General features: G+C 49.2%; 9 protein-coding genes and 1 non-coding gene across 12 annotated transcripts; 3 read left to right on the top strand and 7 right to left on the bottom strand.

Moving 5' to 3' along the window:
- Positions 1–358: 358 nt before the first annotated feature.
- On the top strand, positions 359–1,914 carry FVEG_02759 (hypothetical protein). 2 transcript variants are annotated; one of them, XM_018890224.1, is made up of 3 exons: positions 359–425; positions 499–776; positions 838–1,914. In XM_018890224.1, exons 2-3 carry the CDS (start codon positions 751–753, stop codon positions 1,748–1,750), a joined length of 939 nt encoding a protein of 312 aa, XP_018746508.1. In that variant the 5' UTR covers positions 359–425; positions 499–750; the 3' UTR covers positions 1,751–1,914. The 2 variants fall into 2 exon arrangements, with proteins under 2 accessions (XP_018746508.1, XP_018746507.1); XM_018890223.1 differs by having other exon boundaries at positions 359–776.
- Positions 1,915–1,921: 7 nt separating this feature from the next.
- Positions 1,922–3,615, bottom strand: FVEG_02760 (BUD32 protein kinase). The gene has a single exon (XM_018890225.1). The coding sequence runs from the start codon at positions 2,817–2,819 to the stop codon at positions 2,031–2,033; it is 789 nt and encodes a 262-aa protein (XP_018746509.1). The 5' UTR covers positions 2,820–3,615; the 3' UTR covers positions 1,922–2,030.
- Positions 3,480–6,447, top strand: FVEG_02761 (hypothetical protein). The gene has a single exon (XM_018890226.1). It carries the CDS (start codon positions 4,305–4,307, stop codon positions 5,064–5,066), a length of 762 nt encoding a protein of 253 aa, XP_018746510.1. The 5' UTR covers positions 3,480–4,304; the 3' UTR covers positions 5,067–6,447.
- On the bottom strand, positions 5,535–6,469 carry FVEG_02762 (hypothetical protein). Of its 2 annotated transcripts, XM_018890227.1 has the most exons (3): positions 5,815–6,469; positions 5,715–5,760; positions 5,535–5,659 (listed from the first exon to the last, which is right to left on the bottom strand). In XM_018890227.1, exons 1-3 carry the CDS (start codon positions 6,292–6,294, stop codon positions 5,613–5,615), a joined length of 573 nt encoding a protein of 190 aa, XP_018746511.1. In that variant the 5' UTR covers positions 6,295–6,469; the 3' UTR covers positions 5,535–5,612. The 2 variants fall into 2 exon arrangements, with proteins under 2 accessions (XP_018746511.1, XP_018746512.1); XM_018890228.1 differs by having other exon boundaries at positions 5,715–6,469.
- Positions 6,470–7,513: 1,044 nt separating this feature from the next.
- Positions 7,514–11,326, top strand: FVEG_02763 (FACT complex subunit SPT16). The gene is made up of 5 exons (XM_018890229.1): positions 7,514–7,843; positions 7,904–7,988; positions 8,041–8,162; positions 8,214–9,822; positions 9,876–11,326. Exons 1-5 carry the CDS (start codon positions 7,667–7,669, stop codon positions 10,979–10,981), a joined length of 3,099 nt encoding a protein of 1,032 aa, XP_018746513.1. The 5' UTR covers positions 7,514–7,666; the 3' UTR covers positions 10,982–11,326.
- FVEG_02764 (hypothetical protein) lies at positions 11,184–13,779 on the bottom strand. The gene is made up of 6 exons (XM_018890230.1): positions 13,445–13,779; positions 13,345–13,381; positions 13,162–13,258; positions 12,320–13,094; positions 12,107–12,269; positions 11,184–12,056 (listed from the first exon to the last, which is right to left on the bottom strand). The coding sequence occupies exons 1-6, from the start codon at positions 13,542–13,544 to the stop codon at positions 11,948–11,950; spliced, it is 1,281 nt and encodes a 426-aa protein (XP_018746514.1). The 5' UTR covers positions 13,545–13,779; the 3' UTR covers positions 11,184–11,947.
- A 552-nt stretch (positions 13,780–14,331) lies between these two features.
- FVEG_15127 lies at positions 14,332–14,413 on the bottom strand. The gene has a single exon. It is a non-coding gene; the product is annotated as a tRNA-Ser (tRNA).
- Positions 14,414–14,570: 157 nt separating this feature from the next.
- FVEG_02765 (osomolarity two-component system, sensor histidine kinase SLN1) lies at positions 14,571–19,483 on the bottom strand. Its single transcript, XM_018890231.1, has 2 exons — positions 16,023–19,483; positions 14,571–15,971 (listed from the first exon to the last, which is right to left on the bottom strand). The coding sequence occupies exons 1-2, from the start codon at positions 18,719–18,721 to the stop codon at positions 15,218–15,220; spliced, it is 3,453 nt and encodes a 1,150-aa protein (XP_018746515.1). The 5' UTR covers positions 18,722–19,483; the 3' UTR covers positions 14,571–15,217.
- Positions 19,484–21,168: 1,685 nt separating this feature from the next.
- FVEG_02766 (hypothetical protein) lies at positions 21,169–24,579 on the bottom strand. Its single transcript, XM_018890232.1, has one exon. The coding sequence runs from the start codon at positions 24,272–24,274 to the stop codon at positions 21,686–21,688; it is 2,589 nt and encodes an 862-aa protein (XP_018746516.1). The 5' UTR covers positions 24,275–24,579; the 3' UTR covers positions 21,169–21,685.
- An 884-nt stretch (positions 24,580–25,463) lies between these two features.
- On the bottom strand, positions 25,464–26,814 carry FVEG_02768 (hypothetical protein; the record flags this gene model as incomplete). Its single annotated transcript, XM_018890233.1, has 4 exons — positions 25,464–25,680; positions 25,737–26,176; positions 26,263–26,492; positions 26,562–26,814. The coding sequence occupies 4 exons, from the start codon at positions 26,812–26,814 to the stop codon at positions 25,464–25,466; spliced, it is 1,140 nt and encodes a 379-aa protein (XP_018746517.1).
- Positions 26,815–27,020: the final 206 nt, after the last annotated feature.

Genomic DNA, 27,020 nt, shown 5'->3' with positions numbered 1-27,020 from the left:
CTAAAGAAAGTTAAGGCGAGTTACCTATCCTCTCAGAACTTCCATACTTGTATAATACTATCCAATCCGATCCTGTCTCTGATAAAGAAGTTAACAGGTAATTGAACCAGTCAATGCCATTGTAATTGACACCCACTACATAATTCTGCACATTACAAGGAGGCTCATATAGTGCCGACATACCTTACTGTACTTAGTAGGTAGGCACATACTTAAACCCCACGTACACAGAGGATGATAAAAGAATCTCCGACGTTAACGTGAAAGAAATGTACCATGTCATCAATTGGCCATCTCACTTGCTAAGCACGCGACTATGCGCTCGTACCGATGTCAGGTCCCAAACCTTTCAGGGCCATTTAGAGCCAGCCTCCCACTCACTTGTGTCCCGTAACAATGATTCGATATCTGCAGCCATGACAAACGTAAATACAGTAGAATCATTACACAAACCTCAAACTTCGCTTGTGATTAATAACTCTGACCTCAAATAATTAGACATTACTAAGCTATCTGCCTTACCCCACGTATTTCAGCAGGGAGTGGGCGCGCCTTGGGATAGACTAGGTATTTTGGTCTGCAGGTTTAATACTGGCGTATCCGAGTTTACGCCTCAAAGACCCCGACGGCGAAAATTTCCCTCTTGTCTACTAACAGTCTCTCCTCGAACCATTCTCTTCTCTTCTTATTTGTTTGTTGGGATTACCTCTCTCGTATTTTAGTATTACAACTATCTCACATAATTTCACCATGACGAGACTCATTCTATCTACTGCGTATGTATCTACCTCACCTCTTTGCACTTTTAATGGATGCTTACAAAACCCCTCTTGACAGCAATGTCATGCTGGCAGGCCCCTCCATTATCCGCAAACCCGGCAACAACAGATCTAACCTCGAACTCGTCAATTCCCTGCGTGACAACATCGCCGAAGCTCAGCGCGACTATGCGATCGATACGCAAGAAATAAACGGCTTCACGAACGGTGACACGCCCAAAGGCAAGCACACAACCGTCGACCTCTGGACTGAACAAGAAGGCGATGCGCTGTACGTTCCTCGCATTAATTGGAACGCCGCTGGCCTCCAAGAGGAAGCCAGCCAGTATGAGATCACTGTCAAGTTTTTTGTTCTCCCGGGTATGTCAGTAGCTGCTCGGGAACAACACGTTAAAGAGGCTCTGGACTTGGTCCGGAGAGAACTCGGCATCCAGACCATCGACCTCCTGATTGTATCTTTTCCTGGCATTTCGTTTGAAGGAAACTGCGAATGGGAAGCGGATAAGACCAATGCCCAACAGGGCAACCTCGAAGAGGAGCTTGCGACTTGGAAGGTGTTCGAGGGCCTACACAAGCAAGGCCTCGTGAAGCGTCTTGCTGTGGCCGAGTTTGGCAGCGAGAAACTGGGCGCTTTCATCAAGCGTGCGAGTGTCCGGCCCGTCATCGACCAGATCAACCTGCGAAACTGCTGCGATGTCCCACCTCCGCTGAAAAAGCTAGCCGAGGAAGAAGGCGTGGAATTGCATGTTCACAACGACTGTATCGATATTCTTCCGCACGGCACTCTTCGAGAACTCCTTAGCCACGGGCCCAAGGGCGCAGGTCTCCTTGCTGATACTGGTAACAGCGGCGCGGGTTTGACTGGAGAGATTGTCCCGGAATGGGTAGTGCGATACACGGCATTCGTACAGGATCGAGGCGTCATAGAGAACAAGGGATATTTCGCTGGAGCGGAGCTGGTGGCACCATAGTTGGACAAATTCATTGACGGCCAAGAAAGAGGTGAAAGACAAAGAAGAGATGATGAACCACTGGGTTACTGGCATATTGGGTCTCCAAGCCACATAAGATGATGGAACGTAGTGGCATCATTTGTCTATTTGCTTTTTTCTTTCTTCTTCTTCTTCTTCTTCTTCTTCTTCTTTTTTTTTTTTTTTTTTTTTTGCAAAACAGCGAGCATCAGACACACGGAGTTTAGACACTATGGTAGGGAAATTGGCTGCAAGACGGCTTTTCTGTTTTTCTTTTTGTTTACCCAAGCATGCTTCGTTTGCGGCCTCTCATCCGCACGTCTTCTAGTTTCTTGAGAACAATCTGGGCCTGTTTGAAGGTCTGGCCATAGGCCTCAAGCACCTCTGGAAAGAGGCACTCTGCTCTTGGATGTGTGCTACCAAATGCTCTCTCCAGAACGTAGAGATCCACTGCCCGGTCTTCGTCCGATATACTCCCACTCGCCAGACCCAGATCAATTATTACCAATTCTCCATGCAAAGAATTGCCGTCTTGGGGGTCAGCTGGGGGTTGCAACATCATGTTGCTAGTGGTCAAGTCACCATGGACGATGCCAACCTTGTGCATGTTGCCAATAGCAGTACCGATCCTTCGCATGAGGTCCTTCAGCTCAGCATCGTTCTCTATGCCTTCAGTTCTATTTCCGAGCCGCTCATTGATGCTCTTCCGAACAGGACCTCCGGATATCCATTCCAGCATCAACCACCCAGCAGATTCATCCACAGCATATACAGCTGGTACACGGACCCCATCGCGGCGACACTTTGCAAGAATACGAGCTTCCGAAAGTATCCGGTGTTTCGTGAGCCGCTGATCAAGAATCGGGTGACGCCAGGGCTTGGGAGGGCGATACTTGAGGGCGCAGGGAATATCGGGTAATAGGTAAGTGGTTTTGTAGAGGCGACCCTCGGCACCTTGGGTGATGAGGATTGGCGGGGTCGACGCGGGGTATTCGAGGATCTTTGGGAGGGGAAACTGGTGCGCTTGCGGCGCGGGGTCGGCCGTCACCGTCGCTGTAGTTGTCGCCATGAGCAGTGGAGGTTTGTAAAATTGTTGAGGGTTATTGGAAGCAGGAGGACGAGGGTGGCAATAGAGAATACAGAAACAAGCGATACCAGTGGAGAAAGATCTGATGATTGTGATAAGCTGCAAGACTGGCGCAGGTACAGCGCATCGATGAAGTCAGTGGGATGTCAGAACCTTGCCTGAGGGACAAGGGAGAGGAGAGAAGAGAAGAGGAATAATTCCATTGGCACCACTTCGCTCACGCCTTCAACGGCCCGCGAACTTTTTACTGGGTGCCATACTGACAGCGGCTAAAGCCTTCAGTAACGAATCAAGTTTATTCCGACTTATCACAACGTCAACCCAGCCAACTTCTCTGTACCCCTCCCTCCATGAGCTTGAATCGCCAGGGGAATGCGTTGTCGTTGTTCGAACATACTGTACTAGATGTCTTTCATAACTTTCATCTCAACAAATTAATGTCTTCCAGCTCTCTTTCTCCTCCTCAAGCCCTAGGCTTGATCCACCAAGGTACTACCCTTCTAACCCTAATTCCAGACCCTCGACATCCATGCTTTTATGGGCTTGGGCGCTCTGAGACACTACTCTAGTAAGCCTAGCATAGTGTCATGCAAGAATGGGTCACATCCAACCGATGGTGATACTCAACCTGCAGATGAACCCACTCGGAATGCAATCCATACGCCAATGCAAGTTGAAAACCCGCTGGACGGTTCGGCAGCGCAGCATTAGTTTTTGGATACTGCCAATCTTGAGCAGGCTTGTGGTGCATCCTCTTAAACCATGACATTAGCAAATTGTGATGGCTAGGTATCGTTATTGAGGGTTTGTGTAAACCACCATCAGTCCAGTCAGCATCACCAGATACCGTCTTGACCGTTTCTTCCGCCCGGCACTTCCGCGTACATCGTCATCACGGTACCTCACGCTTACCCATTCTTCAGTATGGGCCATGCAAAGTAGCATCAGCCAGACAACTACAACGCCATCAAGTCGCGCATCGCATCCCACTGGACTGGCCATGACCATGTGATGACTGACTGACTTGAATACCCTACCCTGTCTCTCTGGGCTATCGTTAGTTGCAGATGCACCTGCAGGGGGGTGTTCTTCTCGATCCCCAGCCATCTGCACCGAGTGGTCCAGCACGAATATGGAAGCTCGGCTTGTGTACGGAGTATGAGCCTAGAAATTAGGTGCCTCTGTTACTAAGTTGGTTAATTAGAGCGCACACAAATGCGCGGGTTCTCTTTGATAGGTTAAGATACTGCAGTGGACGGCATGATCGTTGGGGTTGTTGAATTTGGCTGCGCTTGCGCTTGTTCTTCCCGTCGTCATCGCTCATGTCCCTTGCCTTTCACCTGCATATGGTGTGCGCCTCTTCCCCTTCTCTCCCTTTTCTCTCCCACAAACACACAACTCCCCAGGGACCATGCGCGATAGCTTCACCCTCCGCCTCGACTCGCCATCTAGACGCTCTGCTCAACCATGGCCGAGTTCAATCTCCTCCAGTGGACTATAATCCTCATTCTGATCGCTGTCATTCTGTCCCTCATCGTCCTCGTCCAGATCATCTCCTCTTACACGGCCGCGTACCAAGCGGCGCCGCTCGAAATTGCAACGTTTCTTGACACTGCCGACTTTTCTGTGCAAGAGAATGAGAGCTATGATCGTGACGTCGCAAAGGTGCAGCGCCTTGATGATAAGATACGCTTGACACGGCTCCTAAGGGAGATTCAGAAGACGGGTGATGATTTGCGCGAGGATATCAATGGTGTGGTGATTGAAGAGGACACCACCAAGCTAAAGACTTCCGCCAGGCTGTTGTGGGCGTCGAAGCGATCGAGGTTAGAGGACCGGGTTCGTAGACTCGACATGCTACGCATGCGCTTCCTTGTCGTTTATATGGGCGTCGTCGCATCACAAACAAGCACCACTACTCATGAGAAACCCTCTGCGCCGCCGCCTCCGCCACCTCTGCATACGGCAAGGGATCTGGAAAAACCACCAGTTTTTAGGACGCCAACCCGTCCTGCTCTTCCTAGAGGCTTAATGGAGGGTATCATCAACCGTCCTCCCTTGCGCAGTTTGACTACCCAGGCTCTCGTTAACCACCCAGAGCCAATACCAAAACCTAGCCGTAAGGGTTGGGCGGGAGTTGTTCAGGAACTACAAACATCGCCTAAAATGCATCAGCGTCATGCCTCAATTGAGCGCGCCATGTCAAGGTCATATTCCAAGTCGCCATGATCTCGAAGCATCGGTTTGGTCCTAGACTTCATGGTTTTCTTTTCATTGTGGTTTCTGGTTCCAGCCACGGCATAACTCTTACAGGCTGTCAAGTGCGACGATACAGCATGGACATTACACGACCCTCATTACACGGCGTTCTTAGTGCGGCCAGGTGGCCGCCAACATATTTACAAAACAGCATAGTCCAGCATGACAGCGGGCACTCACCACGATCACTGGAGGCTTGATTGAATGAGTAACGATTAACGACGGGTTGGTTTGGCGAGGATGAGGCCTTGGGGGCTTTGTTCACGAGGAGTTTGGTTCCTTAGTTTCACTTCACTTCTGTAGATGGGATGATACCCCTTTCCCGTGGCCTTAAGCCGTGGTATTTCCTTAGCACGGTTGTTTTTTGTCTTATTCTTAGCACTCTGTTCGCTTTTTGTCTTATGAATCACACTATTCATGATTGAGACATGCTTCTTCTTTTTTTTTTTATTTTTTATTTTTTTTTTTTTTTTACTTTGCTGCTGGTCCTGGAAATTGGCAGGAAAGAACTGTTTATCAATGACCAGAGATAGCTTCGGGGCCGGTACCATTTCTCTCCCCGACTGTAGCATTGTTAGTTATAGTTAGACACGAGACGAATTTATGATGCTGGCTTACCGTCAAGTGCAACCAAGAAGCGGCTTACACAGTTGTAGCATGCAACCTGTTGGTGTAAGGATAAGTTTGATGGCTCCAGAGGGACAAGGGACTGTCATACCGTGGCTGTGATTTCCACAATTTCTTGTTCGTTGAAATAATCCCGCAGACGATCAAAGGTCTCGTCCTTGACTTGAACGTTCCTCGTCATCTCATCCGTGTACAACAGCACAGCCCATTGCTTCTCTGATAGCTCAGCAGGCCGCTCACCAAGTTCCTCGCCCTTGATAGCCTCAAGTCCAGCCTCAGACACACCACCCTTGACAGCTAGCGGTGCATGGTGCTTCCATTCGTACCAGGCCTTGTTGCACACAGCAATACGTGAAATTGCAAGCTCTCGGATGTCGTCGCTTAGAGAGGTCTTGGTGCGAACAGCGCCAAGGAATGAGTTCCAGCCATCAGCAACGTGAGGGGAGTGGAGAAGAGCTAAATCCAGAGATTGGAGAGGCCGAGGGGCGCGGCGCTCTTCTATGCGCTTTACAATGGCGGCATGCTCCTCAGACTTGGTCTCAGGAGGGTTGGATACGTAAGGAACACGCATGATTGCAGATAGTATGATCTAGTCGATATGAATATAGTAGCGTTTAGAGATAATGTTACCAGAGGGAAACTGCGTGTTTTATAAGTTACAGAGTAAAATGAGGTTGAGAAAACAAGTTGCGAGAAAGGTTACATGAGAGGGATGGTATTCGCGTTTGGTTATATGTTCACCCGGGCATGCGCGGGGTCGGGTTTGAATCGCAACTCCCGACTCCACTTCCCGAAAACCGGCGCCGACACACGGAGGTTAATTCCGGCATTTCTAGATTGTGCGGGTGTGAAAAGCAGCAAGTCTGAAAACTCCCGGAAAGAATATAACGAAGTTTTCCGTAGCACAATCAAGTATTTTTGAGTTAGATATGTAAGGATTTGAGTGTAAGTCATCGATAGTTCATGTGATTCATCCCGCGGTCTCGATCATGGGGCATTCATGGTAGAAAAGCGCTTCCTCTAAACCTCGGATACTGAGTGAGCTCGGAATTTAATCGAGACCATTGATCGAATTTTCAGAGCTCTAGCCCTATGTTTGGACCTCAATGGGTTACTGCGGAGCATATACTGAGCTGGCTGAGCTGGTGGTTGGACAAAAGCAACTGTGTATGCTCTATGCTTGTTCTCGAATACTCTTGATCTTCTTCACTCATGTTTTCAAAGACACTAGATTAGAAACGTGATCAAATACAGTATTTCATTTCTACCGTTCTAAACAAGATACAACATTGGCATTACTGCACTACTCACTACAAGGCTATGTGATCCCAGGTGAGAAGAGGTAGGCGTCACGAGACAATGGCTGCATTGGAGTTTGAGACTATATTCAAGCATCAAGAGATGAACTTACACATCTGTGGCGCACTCTGAAAAGAAAAGTGAGCCATAAATGCCCACGGCTTTGGGAAGGTTTGTGTCATCGTCACGAATCATCATCTCAAGATCCCTATTGCTAGACTTGGTTGCTCCACCAACTCAACTCCGTTTTGGCAGCGGTCTTTCATCACTCGGAACTTGCACTCTTCACATATTCAATAAGAAGCAAATTTACAAGAGAAATAAAGACCAAATAGTCCTGAAGAAAACTCAAATTGTTTATGGGTTGGATACTGCCCTGCCGCAGTTACTTCATCAGGCTGCAAGGTATTCGTTCACCATACTTAAGCACCTTGAATAAGGCACACCTACCTACCTACCTTAGTAGCTTACTTGCATCATCAGTCACCCAAGGAACGCGTTGCGGGACATCACGTGATAAGGAGCTCCAGCTTGGATCATTAACGCGACCTCACTTTTTCTCGCGTCGTCGCAACCTCCCGTCATCAGCTCTTCATTCCTTCAGCTTCCCCCCGTCACTCTAGATCACGATTCCATCAGAAACGATGGCCGAGATCAAGATTGACAGCAAGCTCTTCCAGGAGCGCATCTCCCACTTTGTCACTGCCTGGAAGAATGACCTGCGCTCCAAGGATGGCCTGTTCAACGGCGCTCAGTCCCTCATTGTGATGATGGGCAAAGTTGAAGAGATCCCTGAATTTCACAAGAACAATGCGATTCACGTATGCGATACCACGGCGACTCGAAACGAATGCCAGATGCATGCACTAACAATATCTTAGTTCTGGCTTCTTGGATACGAGTTTCCGACGACCCTTATGTTGTTCACCCTGGACACGTTGTACATCCTCACAACAGCAAAGAAAGGTGCGACCGCATTTCTGCCTGCGCGAATGACTCATACTAAAATCAATTCTAGCCAAGCATCTCGAACAGCTGAAAGGGGGCCGATTTCCAATCGAAGTCCTTGTGCGAGGCAAGGATGCCGCCGAAAACGAGAAGCTCTTCATCAAGCTTGCCGACAAGATTAAGGAGGCAGGAGTAAGTCGCCTGAAGTGTCATTGTCGTTCAGTTCTAACAAATGCATTTCAGAACAAGGTCGGCACCATTGCCAAAGACACCTCCCGAGGACCCTTCGTCGATGAGTGGAAGAAGCTCTTCAACGATCAGTGCAAGGATGTGACCCAGGTCGACATTTCCGCCGCCCTTTCTACCTACGCCTTTGCCGTAAAGGACGAGAGCGAACTCCGAGCCATGCGAACCGCCTCCAAGGCTTGTGTTGCCTTGATGACCCCCTACTTCCTTGACGAAATGTCCAACATCCTCGATGCCGAAAAGAAAGTCAAACACTCCGCACTCGCCGACAAGGTCGATAAGAAGCTCGACGACAACCAATTCTGGAAGACAGTCGAGTTGCCTAGCAAGGGCAAACTTCCCTCGGACCTCGATCCCGCTCAGTTGGACTGGATTCTGGGACCTTCGATCCAGAGCGGTGGCAAGTACGATCTTCGATTTGCCGGTGAACCCAACGACGAAAACCTTCACGCGAACATCATCATTGCCGCCATGGGGCTTCGGTACAAGTCTTACTGTTCTACCATCGCCCGAACCTACCTCGTCGACCCCAACAAGTCTCAGGAGAGCAACTATAAGCTTCTTACTCTCATCCACAACACTATCATCAAGGAGATTCGTGATGGTATGACAGCGAAGGAGGTTTATGGCAGGGCCATCAGCATTATAAAGAGCAAGAAGCCAGACATGGAGAAGCATTTCCTAAAGAACGTTGGTTGGGGTATCGGATTAGAGAACAAGGATCCTACTTTGATTCTCAACGCCAAGAACCAGCGGGTTCTGAAGGACGGTATGACTCTCATCATCAATACTGGATTCCAAGACATCGAGAACCCGTCCCCCCAGGATAAGAACAGCAAGATCTATGCGCTCGTCCTGACCGACACTATACGAGTCACTTCGGCAGAGCCCGTGGTGTTCACGGCTGAGGCCCCAACAAGCGCCGATGCTAACTCGTTTTTCTTCAAGGATGATGAAGAAGCAGAGCCTGCCCCTAAGAAGGAGAAGAAGGACTCGCGAGTTGGCGCCGTTGCGACCAAGAATATCACAAGCACAAGACTTCGCTCAGAACGCACAACCCAAGTCGCTAACGACGACCTTGAGAAGAAGCGACGGGAGCATCAGAAGGAACTTGCAGCGAGAAAGCAAAGGGAGGGTCTCGCCAGGTTTTCAGAATCCACGAGTGGCCAAAACGGTGGCGAGGTCAAGAAGTTCAAGCGTTTCGAGTCTTACAAGAGAGACAATCAGTTTCCCAGCAAGATCAAGAACCTCGAGGTTGTCGTCGATATCAAGAACAACACAGTCGTTTTACCCATCATGGGCCGCCCTGTTCCTTTCCACATCAACACTATCAAGAACGCGAGTAAAAGCGACGAGGGTGACTGGGCATTCTTGCGTATCAATTTCCTATCCCCTGGCCAGGGTGTAGGCCGGAAGGATGACCAGCCCTTCGAAGATGCATCGGCGCACTTCGTTCGAAGTTTGACCTTCCGATCGTCTGATGGTGAGAGATACAATGAAATAGCGACTCAGATCTCCAACATGAAGCGCGATGTGGTTAAGAAGGAGCAGGAAAAGAAGGACATGGAGGATGTCGTCGAGCAGGACAAACTCGTCGAGATAAGGAGTAAGTCAAAGCTGAAGATGCTTTTGGATCAGTCGATGCTAACCATTACCCAGACCGACGACCGGCTGTGCTGGACAACGTTTACATCCGTCCAGCCATGGAAGGCAAGAGAGTACCAGGCAAGGTCGAGATTCACCAGAACGGTATACGATATATCTCGCCCCTCAACGCACAGCACCGAGTGGATATACTGTTTTCCAACGTCAAGCACCTGTTTTTTCAACCTTGTCAGCACGAGTTGATTGTCATCATTCACATTCATCTCAAGGACCCGATCATTGTTGGCAACAAGAAGAAGACGAAGGATGTTCAGTTCTACCGAGAAGCCACAGACATTCAGTTCGATGAGACGGGTAACCGCAAGCGAAAGTACCGTTATGGTGACGAGGATGAGTTCGAGGCAGAACAAGAGGAACGACGTCGCAGAGCCGAGTTGGATCGACTGTTCCAAGGCTTTGCTCAGAAGATTGCCGAGGCTGGCCGCAACGAAGGCATCGAGGTCGACATGCCTGTTCGTGACCTTGGTTTCCATGGTGTGCCATTCCGAAGCAATGTCTTTGTGCAACCTACCACGGACTGCCTCATTCAGGTTGTCGAGCCTCCTTTTATGGTCATTACCATTGAGGAAGTTGAGATTGCCCACCTGGAACGTGTTCAGTTCGGCCTGAAGAACTTTGATATGGTCTTTGTCTTCAAGGATTTTACACGGCCCCCTTACCACGTCAACACCATCCCCGTCGAGTTCCTTGACCAGGTCAAGGAATGGCTCGACTCCTCGGATATCGCCTACACAGAAGGTCCTCTTAACCTCAACTGGCCAACTATCATGAAGACAGTCACTGCGGACACCCACCAGTTCTTTGCTGATGGTGGTTGGTCTTTCTTGCAAGCTGACTCTGACGATGATGATGGCGAGGGTGAGTCTGAGCAAGAATCGGCCTTTGAGATGGACGAGGACGAATTCGATGAGGAGTCTGAATCAAGTGACGAAGGATCCGATTTTGGCAGCAATGCAAGCGATGACGACGAAGATGCAGAGCTCGACAGTGACGAAGAGGGTGAGGATTGGGATGAGCTCGAGCGCAAGGCCAAGAAGCGCGATCGTGAGAGTGCCATGGAGGATGAAGACCGAGGAGGCAAGAAGAAGCGCAAGCGCTAAACGGTGACATAATGACTGGGTTTCTGGGTGAGAAGGCGATGTTTCTTTTTGGGCGTGACTTAGGATGAGGGGACGCTGGCTGGTTGCTTCACCATTTGTACTAAAAACATACAATTTTCCTACTTGGTTTTCACGTTTAGCTGCAGGCCCTCGAGTTCCTTCAACGGCACATGTAGGCTGCAGAACATCATATCTCAAATAGCTGGTCTGGTAAGGATTTTTTTTTATAGTTCCTTCGCTCGGCGATATCGATATCGATATAGTCAGGATGGGTCAAGGGCAGTCGTATCAGACACAATAAGATAATTCATGATTGTGAGCGATTTTACATTGTAATTCTTTGGCGTCATATCATTCTTGGTCTGTGATAACCCACACGTTAGAGGCAGCATAGTATCCAATCTATGGCTAAACGTCAGATCGTGTGATGGGACTCGAGAGTATTTAGATACTTCAATTCATTCTATCCTTATTCCCGAGTCGCAACGCGCCCAAACTCCCTACCCATATAAGATAAGCACGAAGCCAACATGATTCTTGCTCCTCCTCTTTTCCCTTTCGTTGTATCTTGTTCAAAAGGACAGGTACCTGCTGGGTAAAGAGGCACACGAGGCCGACATAGCTGGCACACATGTAAGAGACCAACGTTTGATGATGTAAGTCTCCCGAAACCAAAAGTAAAGCAACAGTCGGAGGCCGCAAAAAAGAGTAGTCGTACAAAAACACAACGAGACGTATAATGGAGAAACGTGACTAGCAAATATGATCAAAAGCACTCTCTCAAAACGGCATCTACTAGCCTTTGAGTACTAAATAACTCATCTCCTTGATGGTGAACGTGACCTAGGACGGTGCAGATTAGGGAGGAACCAGGGGACCACCCGATGCACTGGGCGGTGATCTAAAAGACGCGGGAGATGGGCTCCTAGGAGCTGCTAGAAGAGCGCGCGAATCGTCGCGAGCTGTCTAAGCTTCGCCAGGACGGAGTTCGCGACCCGAAGCGGCGGCAGTGCTAGGACCAGACTTTGCACCAGGGGCATTATTCCACGAGAGATAAGTGTGATCTCCAAGTTTTCTATCATGGATTTAGCATCAGGTCAACGACAGTCAGTCTGGGGAACAAACCTGGGGCGGATGAGATGAGTAACTGTAAACACGGTGCCGAGAACAATACAAACACCGCCGACAACGACGTAGGCAATGCCAAGGAAAGGATTGCGTCCTCCAATAACGGTTCGAGTAGAAATGATGACGGACTTGGTGCCCTTGTACTTGAGAGTCGGGAAGCCTATATGGAGGTCAGATATGCTTGCTCAACATGAGGGAGCAAAGACTTACGGTAGTCAATCACCAGATCATAGGTCCCAGACCACATAGCCTGAGTGTTGTTACGCTGGTACAGTTTGCTGAAAGTAGGAAGACCAGCCGTCCGCATCCAGACCTGGAAAGCCTCCCATTCCTTGAGGTTAGGAGGAGGCGTGTCCTTAGTGTATCCATTGGGGTAGCGATCGTGCCAGTTAGGAGGGGGGACTATGTCAGTGTAGTTGTACGAGGTTTTGCCGTAGAGATCTTTGTCACTGTCCCACGAGATGCCCGTGTTGTTTTGCATATGGTATACCCACGTATCATTGCTGCTGGCCTTGGGAGGGTTCGAGAGCACGGGGCTGGAGAAGGTATCGTTGAACATGGAGTTGGCGATCAATCCACAGGGATAGTAAGGCTTGCTGCCCTCACCATACAGGGGAGTACAGTCCGAGTTCTTAATGTCGCTGTAAGATCGCTTGTGGCCCTTGAGCTGGTCGGTATCGAAGGAGAGGACATATCGGCGATGGTTCTGGTAGAAGTTGGTGAGGTGGTAGTAGAAGAGAACAGGCGGGCCCATCTCCTCTGGAATGGTGAACTTGAGATGGCATCGAGGGTTCGAGACGCTGACGCCGTTGTCGAGCTTAACGGTGACGTTGTCCTCCTTGGCCCACTGTGCATTCACTGAAGTATTGGAACTCTTGAACGCGGTGCTGACAGCACTGCCTGGCATTCCCCTGAAGCCGCCGCCGTCCTTGAGGGTGGGAGCTTTTTCAATGCAATCGGTGTAGTCAAGTCGGATTTCTTGGACCTAGGTTTGCGCATTAGAATTGGGTTTGGCGGGTAGAGTCTAACGAGACGAATCAAGGGTGTTGTACCTGAGCGCTCGCGTATAGAAGAGCACCGCCGATGGGAGCGAATATAATGCCGATGGCGAAGAAGAGAGGCAGGACGGTCTTTGGTGTGAGGATGGGCCTGTCGCAAGGTATCAATCAGTATCGAGGGGGCGATTGAGTAAACGGGATGAGGGTAAGGTAGGTAGGTAGGTAGTCATGACATACTGCCAGGCCTTTAGACGCTGTTGTCGAAAGGCAGTATCTACGAGACATCAATTAGTATGAATTCTCTCCGGCATCGCGCGCATCCCTGAGGCACACTCACTCGCAGGGCGACGGCTCTTCTTCTTGTCCGGCTGCTTCGGGCCATCATTTGAATCGATGGAATCAGTGTGGTCGATGCCACGAGGCTGCTCGTCGGCCATTGTATCGTCGTCAGAATTATTGAATGGCCTTTGATTCCTCTTGCGCGATGTGAGGGTATTTTTGTCGATAGAGAGAGTCGATATGTGAAGGGGGGGAAAAGATGCGACTTATGGATGAAGCTGATGGGGATAGGATGGATGTGGATGTGGATGGTTGGAACGGTCGCGCTGTGGCTCGTGAAGCCTTACGTGTGTGCCCGTGTTGAAGAGGTACGTACCTCTAGCTCCTGGTTGCCCGCCTCCTTCAAATTCCTATCACATCCCAGATGTCAAGGACTTCACTATTGTAGGGCAATGGAGTTTAGTTTGAGGTGACTTCAAAGCAGGCAGGCCCTGGACTATGAACTTTTATTCATTTGCTACGCTCTTACCAGAAGTTGAAGTTTCTTCGTCTGCAAGTCCATGATTATGAAATGTACCCTGCCTAGGTACCTACCTAGGTAATAAAATGACACCTCTAGTGGCTTATGCGATGCGCTACAACGGAGTCGGCGGTGCTTTCGGACCCCGTTGGTTAGGAGTCTTTCGGGGTAAAAGACCCCTGAAATATTCCCTCCATTAGTGAGATGGCCAGGCTAGGTAGCCAGGTATAAATCAAGTACCTACGGAGTAGTAGCCATAAGATAGAAAGCAGGTATTATTATATATAAAGATATATATTAAATGATGAGTTAATTATACTTAATACTAAAATTCTTTTACGTTTATTTTATTCAATATTAAAGATATCGAAAAAAGAAATATTTACACAACTCAAGTTTAACATTAAAAAATAAAAATGAAACACCGACGCAGGCCTGATTCGAACAGACGCCTCCGAAGAGAATAGATTTCTAGTCTATCGCATTAGACCACTCTGCCACTGCGCCTTTTCGGGTGAGACTATCACTTTAGTATTGCGTTCAAGTTCCCTTTGAAATTTCACATCCTGTAGTAGTCTCAGCAACTTGCTCTGGCACAGGCGATGCAAACAATCAGGTAGATAGCTGTCCCAATTTTACCACTGCCCTCCATTGGTTTCAACATGTCACAACGAGCAGATGCACCGAGTCATACAACGTGTCTAGTGACGAATTTCTGTTCTTCCTTCGTCACAGTATTATGCGTATATATATAGTTACATGAGTATGTATATACGCCTCTTCTTTCTTCTTTCTTCTCTCCTCTGTCTTCTTTTCCTCGTATGCCTCCTCTTGTGATGCTGTAACTGGCACCACGTTTGTATTCCATTTCCAGTATCCGCAAACATGTGCAAATGACAACTATAATAGGTCAAAACGTGTACGCCTATATACGTGTGCGCCGATCAACTGTATGTGACGGCAAACCCCAGAAATACGATCAAAAATAGAATATAGAGAGGTCGCGATGCTCGTCAACGTGCGTGACCAATAACCCGAACAAGCCAAAAAGACACGGGGGCGGTTCTTTTCCCGATCCGTTTTCCCCTTGAAAATTTTGATAAGAAAAATGCTCAAACTCCAGCAAAGACAATTCCTCCCGCTAGACTTTTGCAACTTGAAACAAATAGATAAGAGATGTATGTTGGTTGAGATGGTGTATGGGGATCTTTGTCCCTTGAGTATGATATGTCTGTCTTCAGTACGAGTCACCTTCGCTCGTATTCCTAGCTGTGGCTTCTGCAGGTGCACAGCAAACCAGGGATAAAGCGCTCATCCATGTTTCTCTCGAGGTGCACCGTTCTCGGCCTCCTTGTGTGGCTGAATGGCATTGCCATTCGTTCTAGCTTTCGGTTTCAGCGAAGAAGAGCGCTTTTCGTCTTCCGGCTCCTCCGGGATTGTTGCAAACTTCTTCAGCACTTGTTTAAGGGCCGGCCGTCTGATAGGTTTGGCGAGAAACTCGTCCATACCCGAGTCAATGCATTCTTTCACATTACTCTCCTCTGAGAAGGCTGTCAAAGCAACGATGGGGGATGTGTAGCCCATCTCACGGATAAGCCGAGTGCTTTGCAACCCATCAAGGTTGGGCATTTGGACGTCCATGAAAATCACGTCAAACGCTTGGTTCTTCTCCATTGTTGCTTTCACCAGATCGTAGGCCTCTTGGCCATCCTTCGCAATAGTCACATCGTAAACGTCCTCGAGTTTCAGCATGCGGCTGACAACTTCGATGTTGGTTGAGTTATCATCGGCTACCAGAACGCGTAGCCTGCCTTGGTCACCCTTACTGGCAATGGCCCGATCAATCTCAGCCATCTTCTGTTCTGCACTCTTGATAGATGGAGGGTCAGCAGCGAAGTATGGCTGGCTTAGCCCGACCAGTCGAGGTTGTGGGTTGAGAGCACCGGCTGACTTGGTTTCAGCTGCAGGTTTCGGGGCACCAGGAGCAACGCGCTGTGGCTCTATGTCGCTAGCATCTACGCTTGCTGGGCGGGATTTCACACTGCTCGATGCAGTGCTGGAAGTTCTGGATCTAACTATTAGTAACTTTGTAGCGATTTCGCTGGTGCACACTTACCGATCCTTCACGTATTTTAGCGGAATCTGCATAGTGAAGATTGTGCCGACGCCCACAGTGCTACGCAGGCTGATAGAACCACCCATGAGGCCTGCTAGCTGGTGGCAGATACTCAATCCCAATCCAGTACCACCAAATTTCTTGCTCAGACCCAGATCTCCTTGGACAAAGGGCTCAAAAACCTTTTGCTGCATATGTTCAGGTATGCCGGGGCCAGTGTCCTGTACTTCAAATTCGAACACATACGACTTCGCACCTGGTGGAGGGGGCGTAGGGGATCGCTCTCGAACCAGGACATGAGGGGTTGCCTTTGGGTCCATAGGGTTGATGGACAAGGCAGTTCCCGTGCCCTTGAACTTCGGGATCGAGTTTCGGTTTCCTGAGCCTCCTGAGTTTGCTGAGCTGGCGCTTCCGCGTTGTCGAGGACGCCCAGTTCGTGAGTTGTTCCGCGAGTTCTTCGATAGCGATGATGTACGGCTTTCGTTCTCAACAACGGTTTCTGCTTCTCCGAGACACTTAATGCGGACTGAGACGCTGCCATTGTGAGGCGTAAACTTCAAACTGTTGCTCACCAAATTTATGATGACCTGAAGTATTCGGTGTTGATCGCCCCATAGACACATGTCTTTCAGTCTTCCAGTTCCATAGGGGCCAAGTGCTGGTAATCTTGTCTCCCCATTTGTTCTGTCTGGACTTGTGCTAATGTCGATATTGTCGGAGCTGATAAACTCTACCGAGAAGTTGATCTTTCCTTCTCGAACCTGCTTGTCGAAAATGGTCAAAATCTGTGATCTGATGTCGGCCAGTCGGAATTCCCTCAGTTCAAGGTTGAGCTGCTGGCCAATCTGGTTCTTGGAGAAGCTCAACAAGTCCTCCAAGAGATGAAGCAGCAAGTCGCCGGATTTGTAGAGTGTCTTTAGGGATTGCTTAATCCTAACGATGTCGTTCTCTTCCATGCACACGGCACACATGCCAAGGATGCCGTTCAGGGGCGTCTTCAGTTCGTGGGAAATGTTGGCAATGAAAAGCGTCTTGCTCTCATTAGCCGCCTCCGCTGCCTTCTTGCTCTCCTCCAACTCCCTTGTTCGTTCTGCCACCTTGACCTCAAGGGAAAGATATTGTTTTACCAGTTCGTCACTCATATCGTTGAAGGTTCGTGTCAGCTCAGTTAGCTCATCCGTAACAAAGTGCTTCCGGTCATCAACCTTTGCAGGGATTTTGAACATTCGGCGGGCAATATCTCGATTTGAACTCGGTCCATTCGACTTTCCTTGCATTTTTCGAATGAATTTCGCTATTGGCCCTCGCTTTTTGGATCGTCGTGATATCCCTCCAGAACTTGGAATCTCCTCTCCGAACTCGGAATCCGAATCGATAAATGAGTCTTCATATCCTGGGGGATTGATTGACTTTTCTGTGGCCGCTTTGAGTTTTCGAATGGGCAACACGCTAAGGTGAGCACATGGAATGACCAGCAAGGCTATCAAGCCGACAGTACCGAACACGGTGCCAAGCAGGATGTTCCGCAAAGTGTTGATCGGCTTATAAGCTTCTGATCTGGCTTTCTCGACAATAACAGTCCAGTTTGCCAGAGGAGTTTGCGTTCGAGCAAATCCAACTGCGACACGGGCGTCTTGTTCGTTGTGTGTGTTGAGGAGAGCGCTGGCGTTATTGACAGTATCATAATGTTTTGTGAACGAATCGAACGCTGCTGGGTAATACTTGACAGGAAATGCTCTATTACCAGTCTCGCTGACAAACTGATGAACATTATGACGATCCTTTTGTCCTTCCGGATTCTTAGGAGGAAGGACAAATTTGACCATCACATTACCAAATTCGTCACGGTTGGGAGTGTATGTCGCATTGCTGGCGGGCTGAGTTTTGTTAAAACGATTTGACCGATCAGTAGGGCCAATGAGTAGGACGGTACCCGTCTTTCCCAATCCTTCACGAGAATCCTGAACGGCGGTGAGTGACTCGGCAAGCGTAACCACAGTCATGTAGCCAAGGATAAAGGTATCGTTGTTGTCCCGAACAGGAATTGTTACGGAAAGGAGAGCGGCACTCTCATTGAGAACTAGTGGCCCCAGCAATAAGCCACCATCGCGGGCAATCCTAACATCTGGGAATGCTTGGGCTGCAAAAGCTGTTGTGTTATTGCGCTGAGAACTTGGCCGATCAAGATTGATATATGTGAGATTAGGGAAAAGAGTTGGTGGGTAGCCCTCATCAGTATCGCCGAGTCGTATCTCGGAGCCAGTTGAACTGCCGTAGGGCAGAATGATCTCAGGTGCAGAAAGGGAGGTCACGTTGAGTAAACCGCCATTGGAAGCGCCCGTGTCATTCCTCGAATATAGCCTTACTTGCAACAGACCAGAACTGGTGCTGACAGCAAGTGCGCTCTCAAGATCTTCGCGGGCATCTTCCCAGTTTCGGTCACCAGTATTGTAGAAATTTGTGAATGCTGTTTGAACGAGAATTCGAGAAGAAATGGTCATGGCAATGGTCTCAATGAGGCCGAGCTCTGCAGAGATCCGGGATGCTTTGAGGGAAGCTGTGAGCTGCAGACCCTCGCGCTCGATGTCGACTACAAAGCGATTGACATAGATCCATGTTGGAATGGAGACAACGGCGAGGGATATGAGAACGGCAAGAAGAACGAGGGCTGCAAGCTGCTCACGAATGGCGATCCTCATGGTAGGCAGGCTAGAAGAAAGAATTAGAGGGTCGAGCGCGACGAAGCGGCATCGTCGGTTGCGTTGGGACGGTCAAGTGCAAGGCGCAAACGAAGGAGGTCGTGCTGAAAAGCTGAACTGGAATTAGAGCCAGTTGAAGTTGCGGAGGCTCGCCCTGAGCGCCTTGATCTTGAAAAGTCGGCTCGACGTCAAGGATGGGGATCGTGCTCCGTCTTCACTGGTGGTCGCTATGGCCGTCGCCTAGAATTACTCGAGATGTATGTCTCGATGTCTCGTCGTGGGGAGACTTGATGGTTGTGGATCGTTGATCGACAAACACAGCCAAGGGAGGCGAAAGCTGTAGTGAGACTGTGGTGTGCTGACTCGGCCTTCCCGGGGATTGGTAACTGTCTCGACAGAAGGATAAGGTCTGGAATAAGGTTGGAGTGTCCTCCTACAAACGTCGGCTCTATATGCTGGGTAAGTACTCGATCATTTGCTGGTTCAGACTGAAAGGAGGGTGAGTCGTGCGAGTGCGTGCGAAGTCGCAGCTGCAGCTGGCGGATACACAAAGACAACCCAGGGCCGGGGATGTAAGAGCTGGGGAGATGGATTATGGATGGAGATTGGGGAGGAGAGTGGTGTTGGAAACGGTAGCGATCGGCGGAGTCTCTTGGGGGGATGCGTGGGTACTAAGTTGTCTGGGCCACTAGGCCATTCTGTAGTATGTATGAACTGTCGCATGGAGTGGTAAAAGCTTGGTTCCCTGGAGGAGTCGACGCGTGGAGCAGAGGCTCAATAAACGGCTGTTGTAAGAACGTACATGAATTCGTTGCCGCGACTTGGATTTCGAGGCAATGTCCAATTCTTTGAGGACTGGTTGGGTCAAGTCCAAATCCTTGGTGTGAATCAATATCGGGAACTCGAGAATGCGGAATTGCCCTGGAGCTCGAGAGAAACTGGAGCTGAATCAATAATACTGTTTAGGTTGTTACCAGACCGAGCGGGTCGCGCAGGATACGCATGTCGACTACACATCAGGTACAGACAGAATAAGCTACGAGCTGTTGGCCCGTTTCGTGGATTTCTGGCTGGTCTTTTGATGTTGCTAGTGGTCAAGCCACTCAGAAACCTAAACCACAACCAGGATCCATCTATATCATGCAATATCCAGGATGCATATCCATCCATCAGCATGCAGCAGACGGCATTCAGTCTCTCTTTACTTGGGTGCAGTGCAGACTCAGCATCAGCCATCATGAAGGAATATTGGCAACCGACAACTCTTGCGCATGCATTACCCCCCTTGGCGATAAGTGCTTATTGGACTTTTGACAAACAAACTCCATACTAGATTGAGTTCGGCTACGGGTGATGGACATGGGCATGTTAGTTAAAGAAAGTGATCGTCCACAACCCGGCCGATCGCGTACATTGATCAACAACGAGGAAGGCCCTTTAAGAGAAACAACGAAATGCACGGACATGGCACATTGAACCATTGGATTGGACGGGATGAGTTTCTAGCGAACCGGCTTCAGCCATCAACGGGTGGAATTTGATGGATGAATGCGACGCGCGACACGGTGATTACCGCTGACAGCCCGGGCCAGCTGAGAAATGGGGAATTTTTGTTAATAAATAAGGTTTGCCTGACCAGCCCAAGTGTAGAGTCTGCATAAAGTCAATCTTGCGGAGTGCAAGTATAGAGGCAGAGAGAGGGTTTGAGGATGCCATCTGCAGACGAGCTTTGGTCGGTCAACGTTGGATCTTATATTAAGCATACCTAGTTATGCCATGCATTGCATGTTCCGTCAAATGAATGCTGCTGTGGATTCTGTTTGAAACGTCCGATCCACTAATCTCCATGGCAAATTCACTGTCACTGTCAATTCAACGGACGGCAAAGTCGACCGACGTGCCTGGAACTGTTGCGAATAGCGCAACGAGCAGCCCGACCGGCTTTTGTTAGGCTCGTCTTTAGTCAGGGCACTTTTCCTAGGCTGGTGTTAGTGCCTCAGTCCCTTGGGAACTATCTCATCTCAGGATGGAATAGATAAAAAAAGAAGAAAAGTTGGTCACGGACATTACGGCTCTGATGGGCTCTCTACTCCGTCGTTTAATTTAATTTCCACGGCCGGCCCATGAAGAAGCAGACCCCGGATAAAAACGAGAGAATTAGTGGGGTCCTCAGCCAAGCTTTCTTTTAATTCTTAGATCTGAGTTTCGAGGCTGGATCGACAGCAACTTTTGCTTGGGACGGACGATCCACTTTGAAAGGCACCTCTAAATGTTATGATACGATCCATAGGGTCCAGACTTTTTTGCATAACCCTATCAGAGGCCAAACCCGGCACCATAATCTGTGGATAACTCCTCATGATAAGCACAAGGATCATATCCGTTAGAGACTGCTCTTGGAGTGCATTCATCCATTCCAACGTCAACAGAGGGAATGGGATGGGATGGAATGCAGCGACGTTGCGTTTGTATAACCTACCAGCCTATACCTACTTACTTACCTAACTAGGTAGTTTCGCATAGCCAGCATGTCAACCGCCTCATTCCAGTAGAGAAACCCCTCAAATAAGCCACCACCTCCCCCAATGCCACTGAGCCAACTGTCATGTCACTCTGCCGTAGCCTAGTTTCATCTTCAACAACCCGAGTTACGGACGGGAGTAGTCTATTTGTTGTTGTTGGCGTTTGTTCAAAAGTACTCCGTACTCCATGCATAATCCCTGGTACCGTACCCAGGACTGCGGGTTTCGCCAACGCCCTGTCCTGTCCATGTTAGAGCATCATTTCAACAGCTTCGTACCCCATTGTTGTCACACTGGGCATCAAATGTTTCAGCTGACAGGGAAGATGAATTGATCGATACGTACGTGCAGAAAGCCCGGCCGAAGAAGATGCCAGGTTTTCAATCTATTAGCTAATATCCATCTCCTCATCAAATGTCAACGAGGTCATCGTCAGTCAGCTTCAGTATCGCTCCATAACCCACTGTCTCCGCTCATCAACTCCCATCTCCTCCAAAATAGCTGTCTCTGCCTTCTTGATATCGATGAATCTCTCAGCAACTTCAGCTCCAAGTAGTTCAGCCAGCTCTTCGTCTTCACCCAGCGCTGCAAGCGCCTCTTGTATACTCCTAGGCAATCTCGCACTTATGTTGAGCTCTTCTCTCTCCAACAAGGACAGCACTGCAGGGTCCTTGGCGCAGTCTTTCCAAACCAGCTCCTCCTCGTCAGCAACGCCCTTTGTACCCGCTAATAGGATCGCCGCAAGCGATAAGTAGGGGTTAGCAAGTCCGTCGATACACTTGATCTCCCAATGACTACCCTCGATCTTGCGTAGTGGCACTTCACGGTTCTGAGTACCCCATGTCACCCAAGTCCCGCCGGCCCAGCAGCCGTCCACAACACGTTCGTAACTGATCATACTGCTGTACGTAAACGCCGCGATAGCTCGTAGATGCTTCAGGACGCCTGCGTAGAAGGGTTCGTAGACTTGCTTATCCGATCCGATAGGCGATGAGATAGACATGTGCATATGCGCTGCTGTTCCGCATGACATGGCATATGGCTTAGGATGAAGCGTCATGCGGTACCCCTTTGCTGCAGCACAGCTGCTGATGACTTCTCTCGTGTAGAGGAGAGTGTCGACTGCCTCGAGCGCCGATGCCTTGGGCAGAACAAACTCGTACTGTCCATTGGCACTTTCCGGGTGCATCAACTCAATATACACGCCAGCAGCATCGAGCTGTTCAATGGCATCTTCAAGAACCTCAATCACTACTTCATGGTCCAAAGCCCGAGTGACCGACCACATATGTCCATCGCTATCAAGTGGTTCGAATTTGTTCTCATTACCACGGCGAAAGAGCACAAGTTCGATCTCGAAACCGAGCGTAAACTCGAGTCCCTGTTCAGCCGCCTGCTTGAGTGTCTTCTTTAGCAGGGTGCGTGTGCAGAAAGGCGCTGGTGTGCCGTCCTTTTCTTTGAAGTCGCCCATGACACTGATATGCCCCTTGCGAGGACCAAGTCGAAGGCTGCTCAGATCGGGGTGCAATCTATACTCTCCCGTTGGTGTGATGCTATGCACTGGCGAATCTCTCTGGTCGATTCCGAGACCAGCCTTTGTCACTCCGAGTGTCAAGTCTTCGCCGTTCCGCAGCATAGACCAGACGCGGCGCATAGGAATTGCTCTTGCTCGGGACATTGCGATGAAGTCAGTCCAAGTTATCCGCAAGAATCTCGGTTCTTCCTTATTCTTGAGGAATCTGGCCAGTGTCGCAACGTGTGTTTGCTCAGAAGACTCCAGCCCTTGACTCGAGTCCGGCGGCAATGGTTTGAGTTCGAGTTTCAGATCATATAGCTTGTTGGCGTTGTTGAAGAGAATATCTTGGACCAGCTGAGCTGCCTGTGTCCAGGTCATATCTCCCTTGTGGACATAATCCGCCAGCACGGTCTGCAGCACCTCCCGGAGCTGATCCATGGCTATGATGTAAGTCTCCGGGAAGTAATGTCCGTCGGTGCTCCAGAGAATCTTTGATACTGGACAGAGTTCTAGGATTTGTCGGACTACACCTTCTTGTCCCTCACGACTGATAAAGGGGAACACTTCGCCAATGTCAGCGTAGACATTGCTGTAGACATTCGCCAAGTATCCCATTTCACGAGTGAAAGGGTAACTGGCATGGAGGAGAACGATTGGCACCTCTGGGTATGTTTTGATGAACTCCTGTAGATGTGCGGGCGACGATTTGGATAGCGTGATATCGTTATCACCAAGACCAGTGTGGAACTGGATAGGTTTCTTGTGCTCATCCTCACTGTTCTGGATCAAGCCCGCCAGGATGTGCAGGAAGTAATCGTTGAGTGGCTCATGATCAAGTCTCTCGAATGGCTGAGCATCGTCTTCTTTCCTGGTGTCAAAGATGAGCTGGAATTGCTGCATGATAATCTCGAGGTCGGTGACTTGAGTGACGGCGAGGCCTGTTCGATAGCAAATAACAGATTTGAAGCCAACAATTTCCGGGTCATCGAGAGCATCATAGATGGCGTTCATGAAGTTCTCTACAGATCCTGAGAATGCCTCTGAGGGATGTGAAAATTGGCCACAGGCCTTCTCGATGCTGCTCGCTGCAACCTCCTCGATTCGAAGGATGCGCTTGTTGGGGCTTCTTGTATAGACATTGAGCGTGTGGTAAGGCTCGACATCAAGGGGATCGCCCAGAAGATCATCGACCAAGATGTTTTCGATGCCTGACATGCACGTCTTTATCCATTCATCATAGTTTCCCTTTTGCTTTCTGGCGACAGCAGCCTCGACGGCTTCCCAAGTTGTGTCGGTGCCTAGGCGGTTGGCAAGAACCTTTACAGCACGAAGATGTGCCAGACTTGTCTTTGAGTCTTCAATGGCATCTCCGTTGGCCTCGGTGGCGATGCATAGGAGAGGATGTTTTCTTATAGCACTCAGCTTTAGAAGAGGGTGAGCATGGTGATCAATAATGGGTGTTGTGTGAATGACGCTCCAAAGAGCTTCTTCTGTCTCGATTTTTAGGGCGGCCATTTCACTGTCGTTTCTTTGGGAGAGATCTCTGGTACTTGGCGTGGTTTCAAGTCTCTGGTTGAGTACAGAAGAGTCTTTATAAGGTGCTCAGTTGAGTGTACCTGGCGTCGTTACAGATATGTCTATCATCTGACAAGTCGGCGATGTGACGTGATGAGCGCTCTTGCACCTCGTCTCTCTACGAGATACACAGCTCTCGGAGCTCGGAAGTAAGAGCTTCAGAGTAATTTGAGGTTGAACAGAGCCAAGTCAAGGTCGAATGGTATTTGGCGAAATCTGCCACGGTTGGCACACGACAGAGTTGCATAACATAATATAATTGGGTATTATTGCATATACCCTTGCATTCCCTTGTCTCATCTACCTCTCATCTGCTGATTCTTTGACGGGGCATTCGATCGAAGCCGAGCCCAATCAGTTTTGACTTTTTACTATGTAACTCTCGATAGGCCTTGACATCCATGGCAAAAGAAAAACGTGAGAATCCGAGACTTGCAGATATTCGAGCTGTTCTTACTGGTCCATCTTGCATATGGTGAGATCAGGGTAAGCTGGGAATGGTCAGCTCCGGCGCTTATATTGAGTAAGGTAATGTTATAACACTAATGATGCCTGGATTTGTCTCACTTACAAGTCGCTGGAACATCTAAAACTGGTTTCTTTCAAAAAAAAAAAAAAAAAAAAAAAAAAAAAAAAAAAAAAAAAAACCTGCCGATCTTCCAGTGTCGGTTGCGGACGGTGTCACAAGCAAACACCGTGATACTAACGTCGTGTAATGATAAGACATACGGTGTGGATAATTCACCTTCCAATTTGAGAATGATCTCCTCGAGTATAGAGTTTTAAAGCGGCTGCCGTGGAGGAGCTACTGTGTATTTATGTGTAACGTTAATAATATTGGAATCTGTTAGTAATGGCGATGCTCCAGGGTAACTGTGCATGGTAGGTAATTATCCAAGGGAGTCAGTCGCCAGTGTCGAAGGAGTATGCCGTTCAATATCGAATCAACGATACAGTAATTGATCAACTATCTCCAATGTTCAATAACTTCGTGGGGACTAGCCATGTGGTCAGACTGATGACAAGGGAAGCTGCTGTTCCCAGACAAAATGGCATCCCCAACCACGTCTTCAGCCCAACCCCAAACAACGCCCCCATGCTTGTCTCACAAGCGAGAAAACCCAGGATCTCACAGACCGCCAGCAGCCCGAATAGCATCCCGGCTCTCTCCTCCCCCGTCATCCCAACTAACATGGCGCGGCAGAGCGTAGGTAGACCCGAGCCCAGTGCCGACACGGCTAGGCCTGCAATGATGAAGGCTTCCTTTCTTACCATCATCATGCAGAGGCAGCCAGCTAAGAATAGCAATGAACTCGCCCGAGCTAGAATTGAACATCTGCGATGAGCTGACCAACGTGTGAGTTTGTTCCAGATACATGTGATGACAGGTAGCAGTATGCACAGGGTGAGAAGTGTGACCAAGCTTCGCAAAGATACAATAAGTATAGAACGCTTGAGAGGCCAGTTGAACTGTATGGGCATTAGGCGAATGGCGATATCCGTCTGCACTGTTGCTAGTGGGATTGTCATGACAGCACCAGGGATAATCCAGAGGAGAGGCCTGGAGACCATCGACTTGAAAGTGACCATCACGGATGTTCTCTTGGGAGGCTCCAAGCTCAACATGTTCGACTCCAGATCATCGTCATACAGCCCAACGCTCACCACCCCTCGAGGCTGCTTTAGCTTGAGTGTCTCTGGTGTCAAGCTCACTAGGATGATACCGCCTCCGAGTACCAAGCCCAAGGACAAGAATAGTGGCATCCATACCGATGACCGAACCAGCTCTCCTGATAGCACAGGGCCTACGAGCTGAGCAGCAAGTACAGAGGCCACAACCCACTGAAACCATGATGATCTAGGAATCATCGTCAGCGATTAGTTTATCTCGCCCCCTGGATTCAAGCTTGCCTCTTGGATTCGGGTACCGTGTCCGCAATGATAGCAAATACCGTGGCCTCAGCAACGCTTCGACCTCCACCAAAGAGAAGTGCGACCCCGACACACCAAATTGCTTCGAGTGGAATCATGCCTGATTTCCAGCATACGAACATGGCGTATGATTCTGAGAGTATCATGCTGAGGATACTTGCACCCAGCACAGGAAGTCGGCCGATTCGATCCGAGAGAACACCCAGGGGGAACGCAACTACGCTAGCTGCAGTTTTGTCGTTAGTCTTACAAACAGTCCTAATAAGTACATGTATGAGGTGGGATGGACACATACCCGAAATAGTGGCGGATATCTGCATCCCCTTCATGATGAAGTTAAGTCGTTGCTGCACCGGCTCATCCCTGCATCTCTCTTCTGGAAGGAGTTCAGGGCTATCGATTCGATGGACATGCTTACATACAATATCTTGCATGAGCTTGATAGATGGTAGGTCGCTTACCGAAAGACCAAGTTGTATGACAAAGAGACAAGCTGAGATAAAAGGGAGCAGGTAGTCCCTCGGCATAGTGTAAGGGCGAGACCACATTGTTGGTCAGAGAAGGGAATGACTTGACAGTTAATGTACTTGTGTGATGTTAGGAGACTGATTCAAGCATGAAAGAAGGAAAAAAGAGAAAGCTTGCTACGATTGAGATCCTGTGGCCGGAAACCTATTGTTTGCTCGACAGGTACCTAGCCATTTTCAATAGATACAATTAGAGTTGCCACGAGAGCAAACTCGACACTCTTGGC

The sequence above is a fragment of the Fusarium verticillioides genome, chromosome 5, assembly GCF_000149555.1.
Source record: "Fusarium verticillioides 7600 chromosome 5, whole genome shotgun sequence".
Lineage (NCBI taxonomy): Eukaryota > Fungi > Ascomycota > Sordariomycetes > Hypocreales > Nectriaceae > Fusarium > Fusarium verticillioides.
This window is presented reverse-complemented; position numbering and strand designations above follow the sequence as displayed.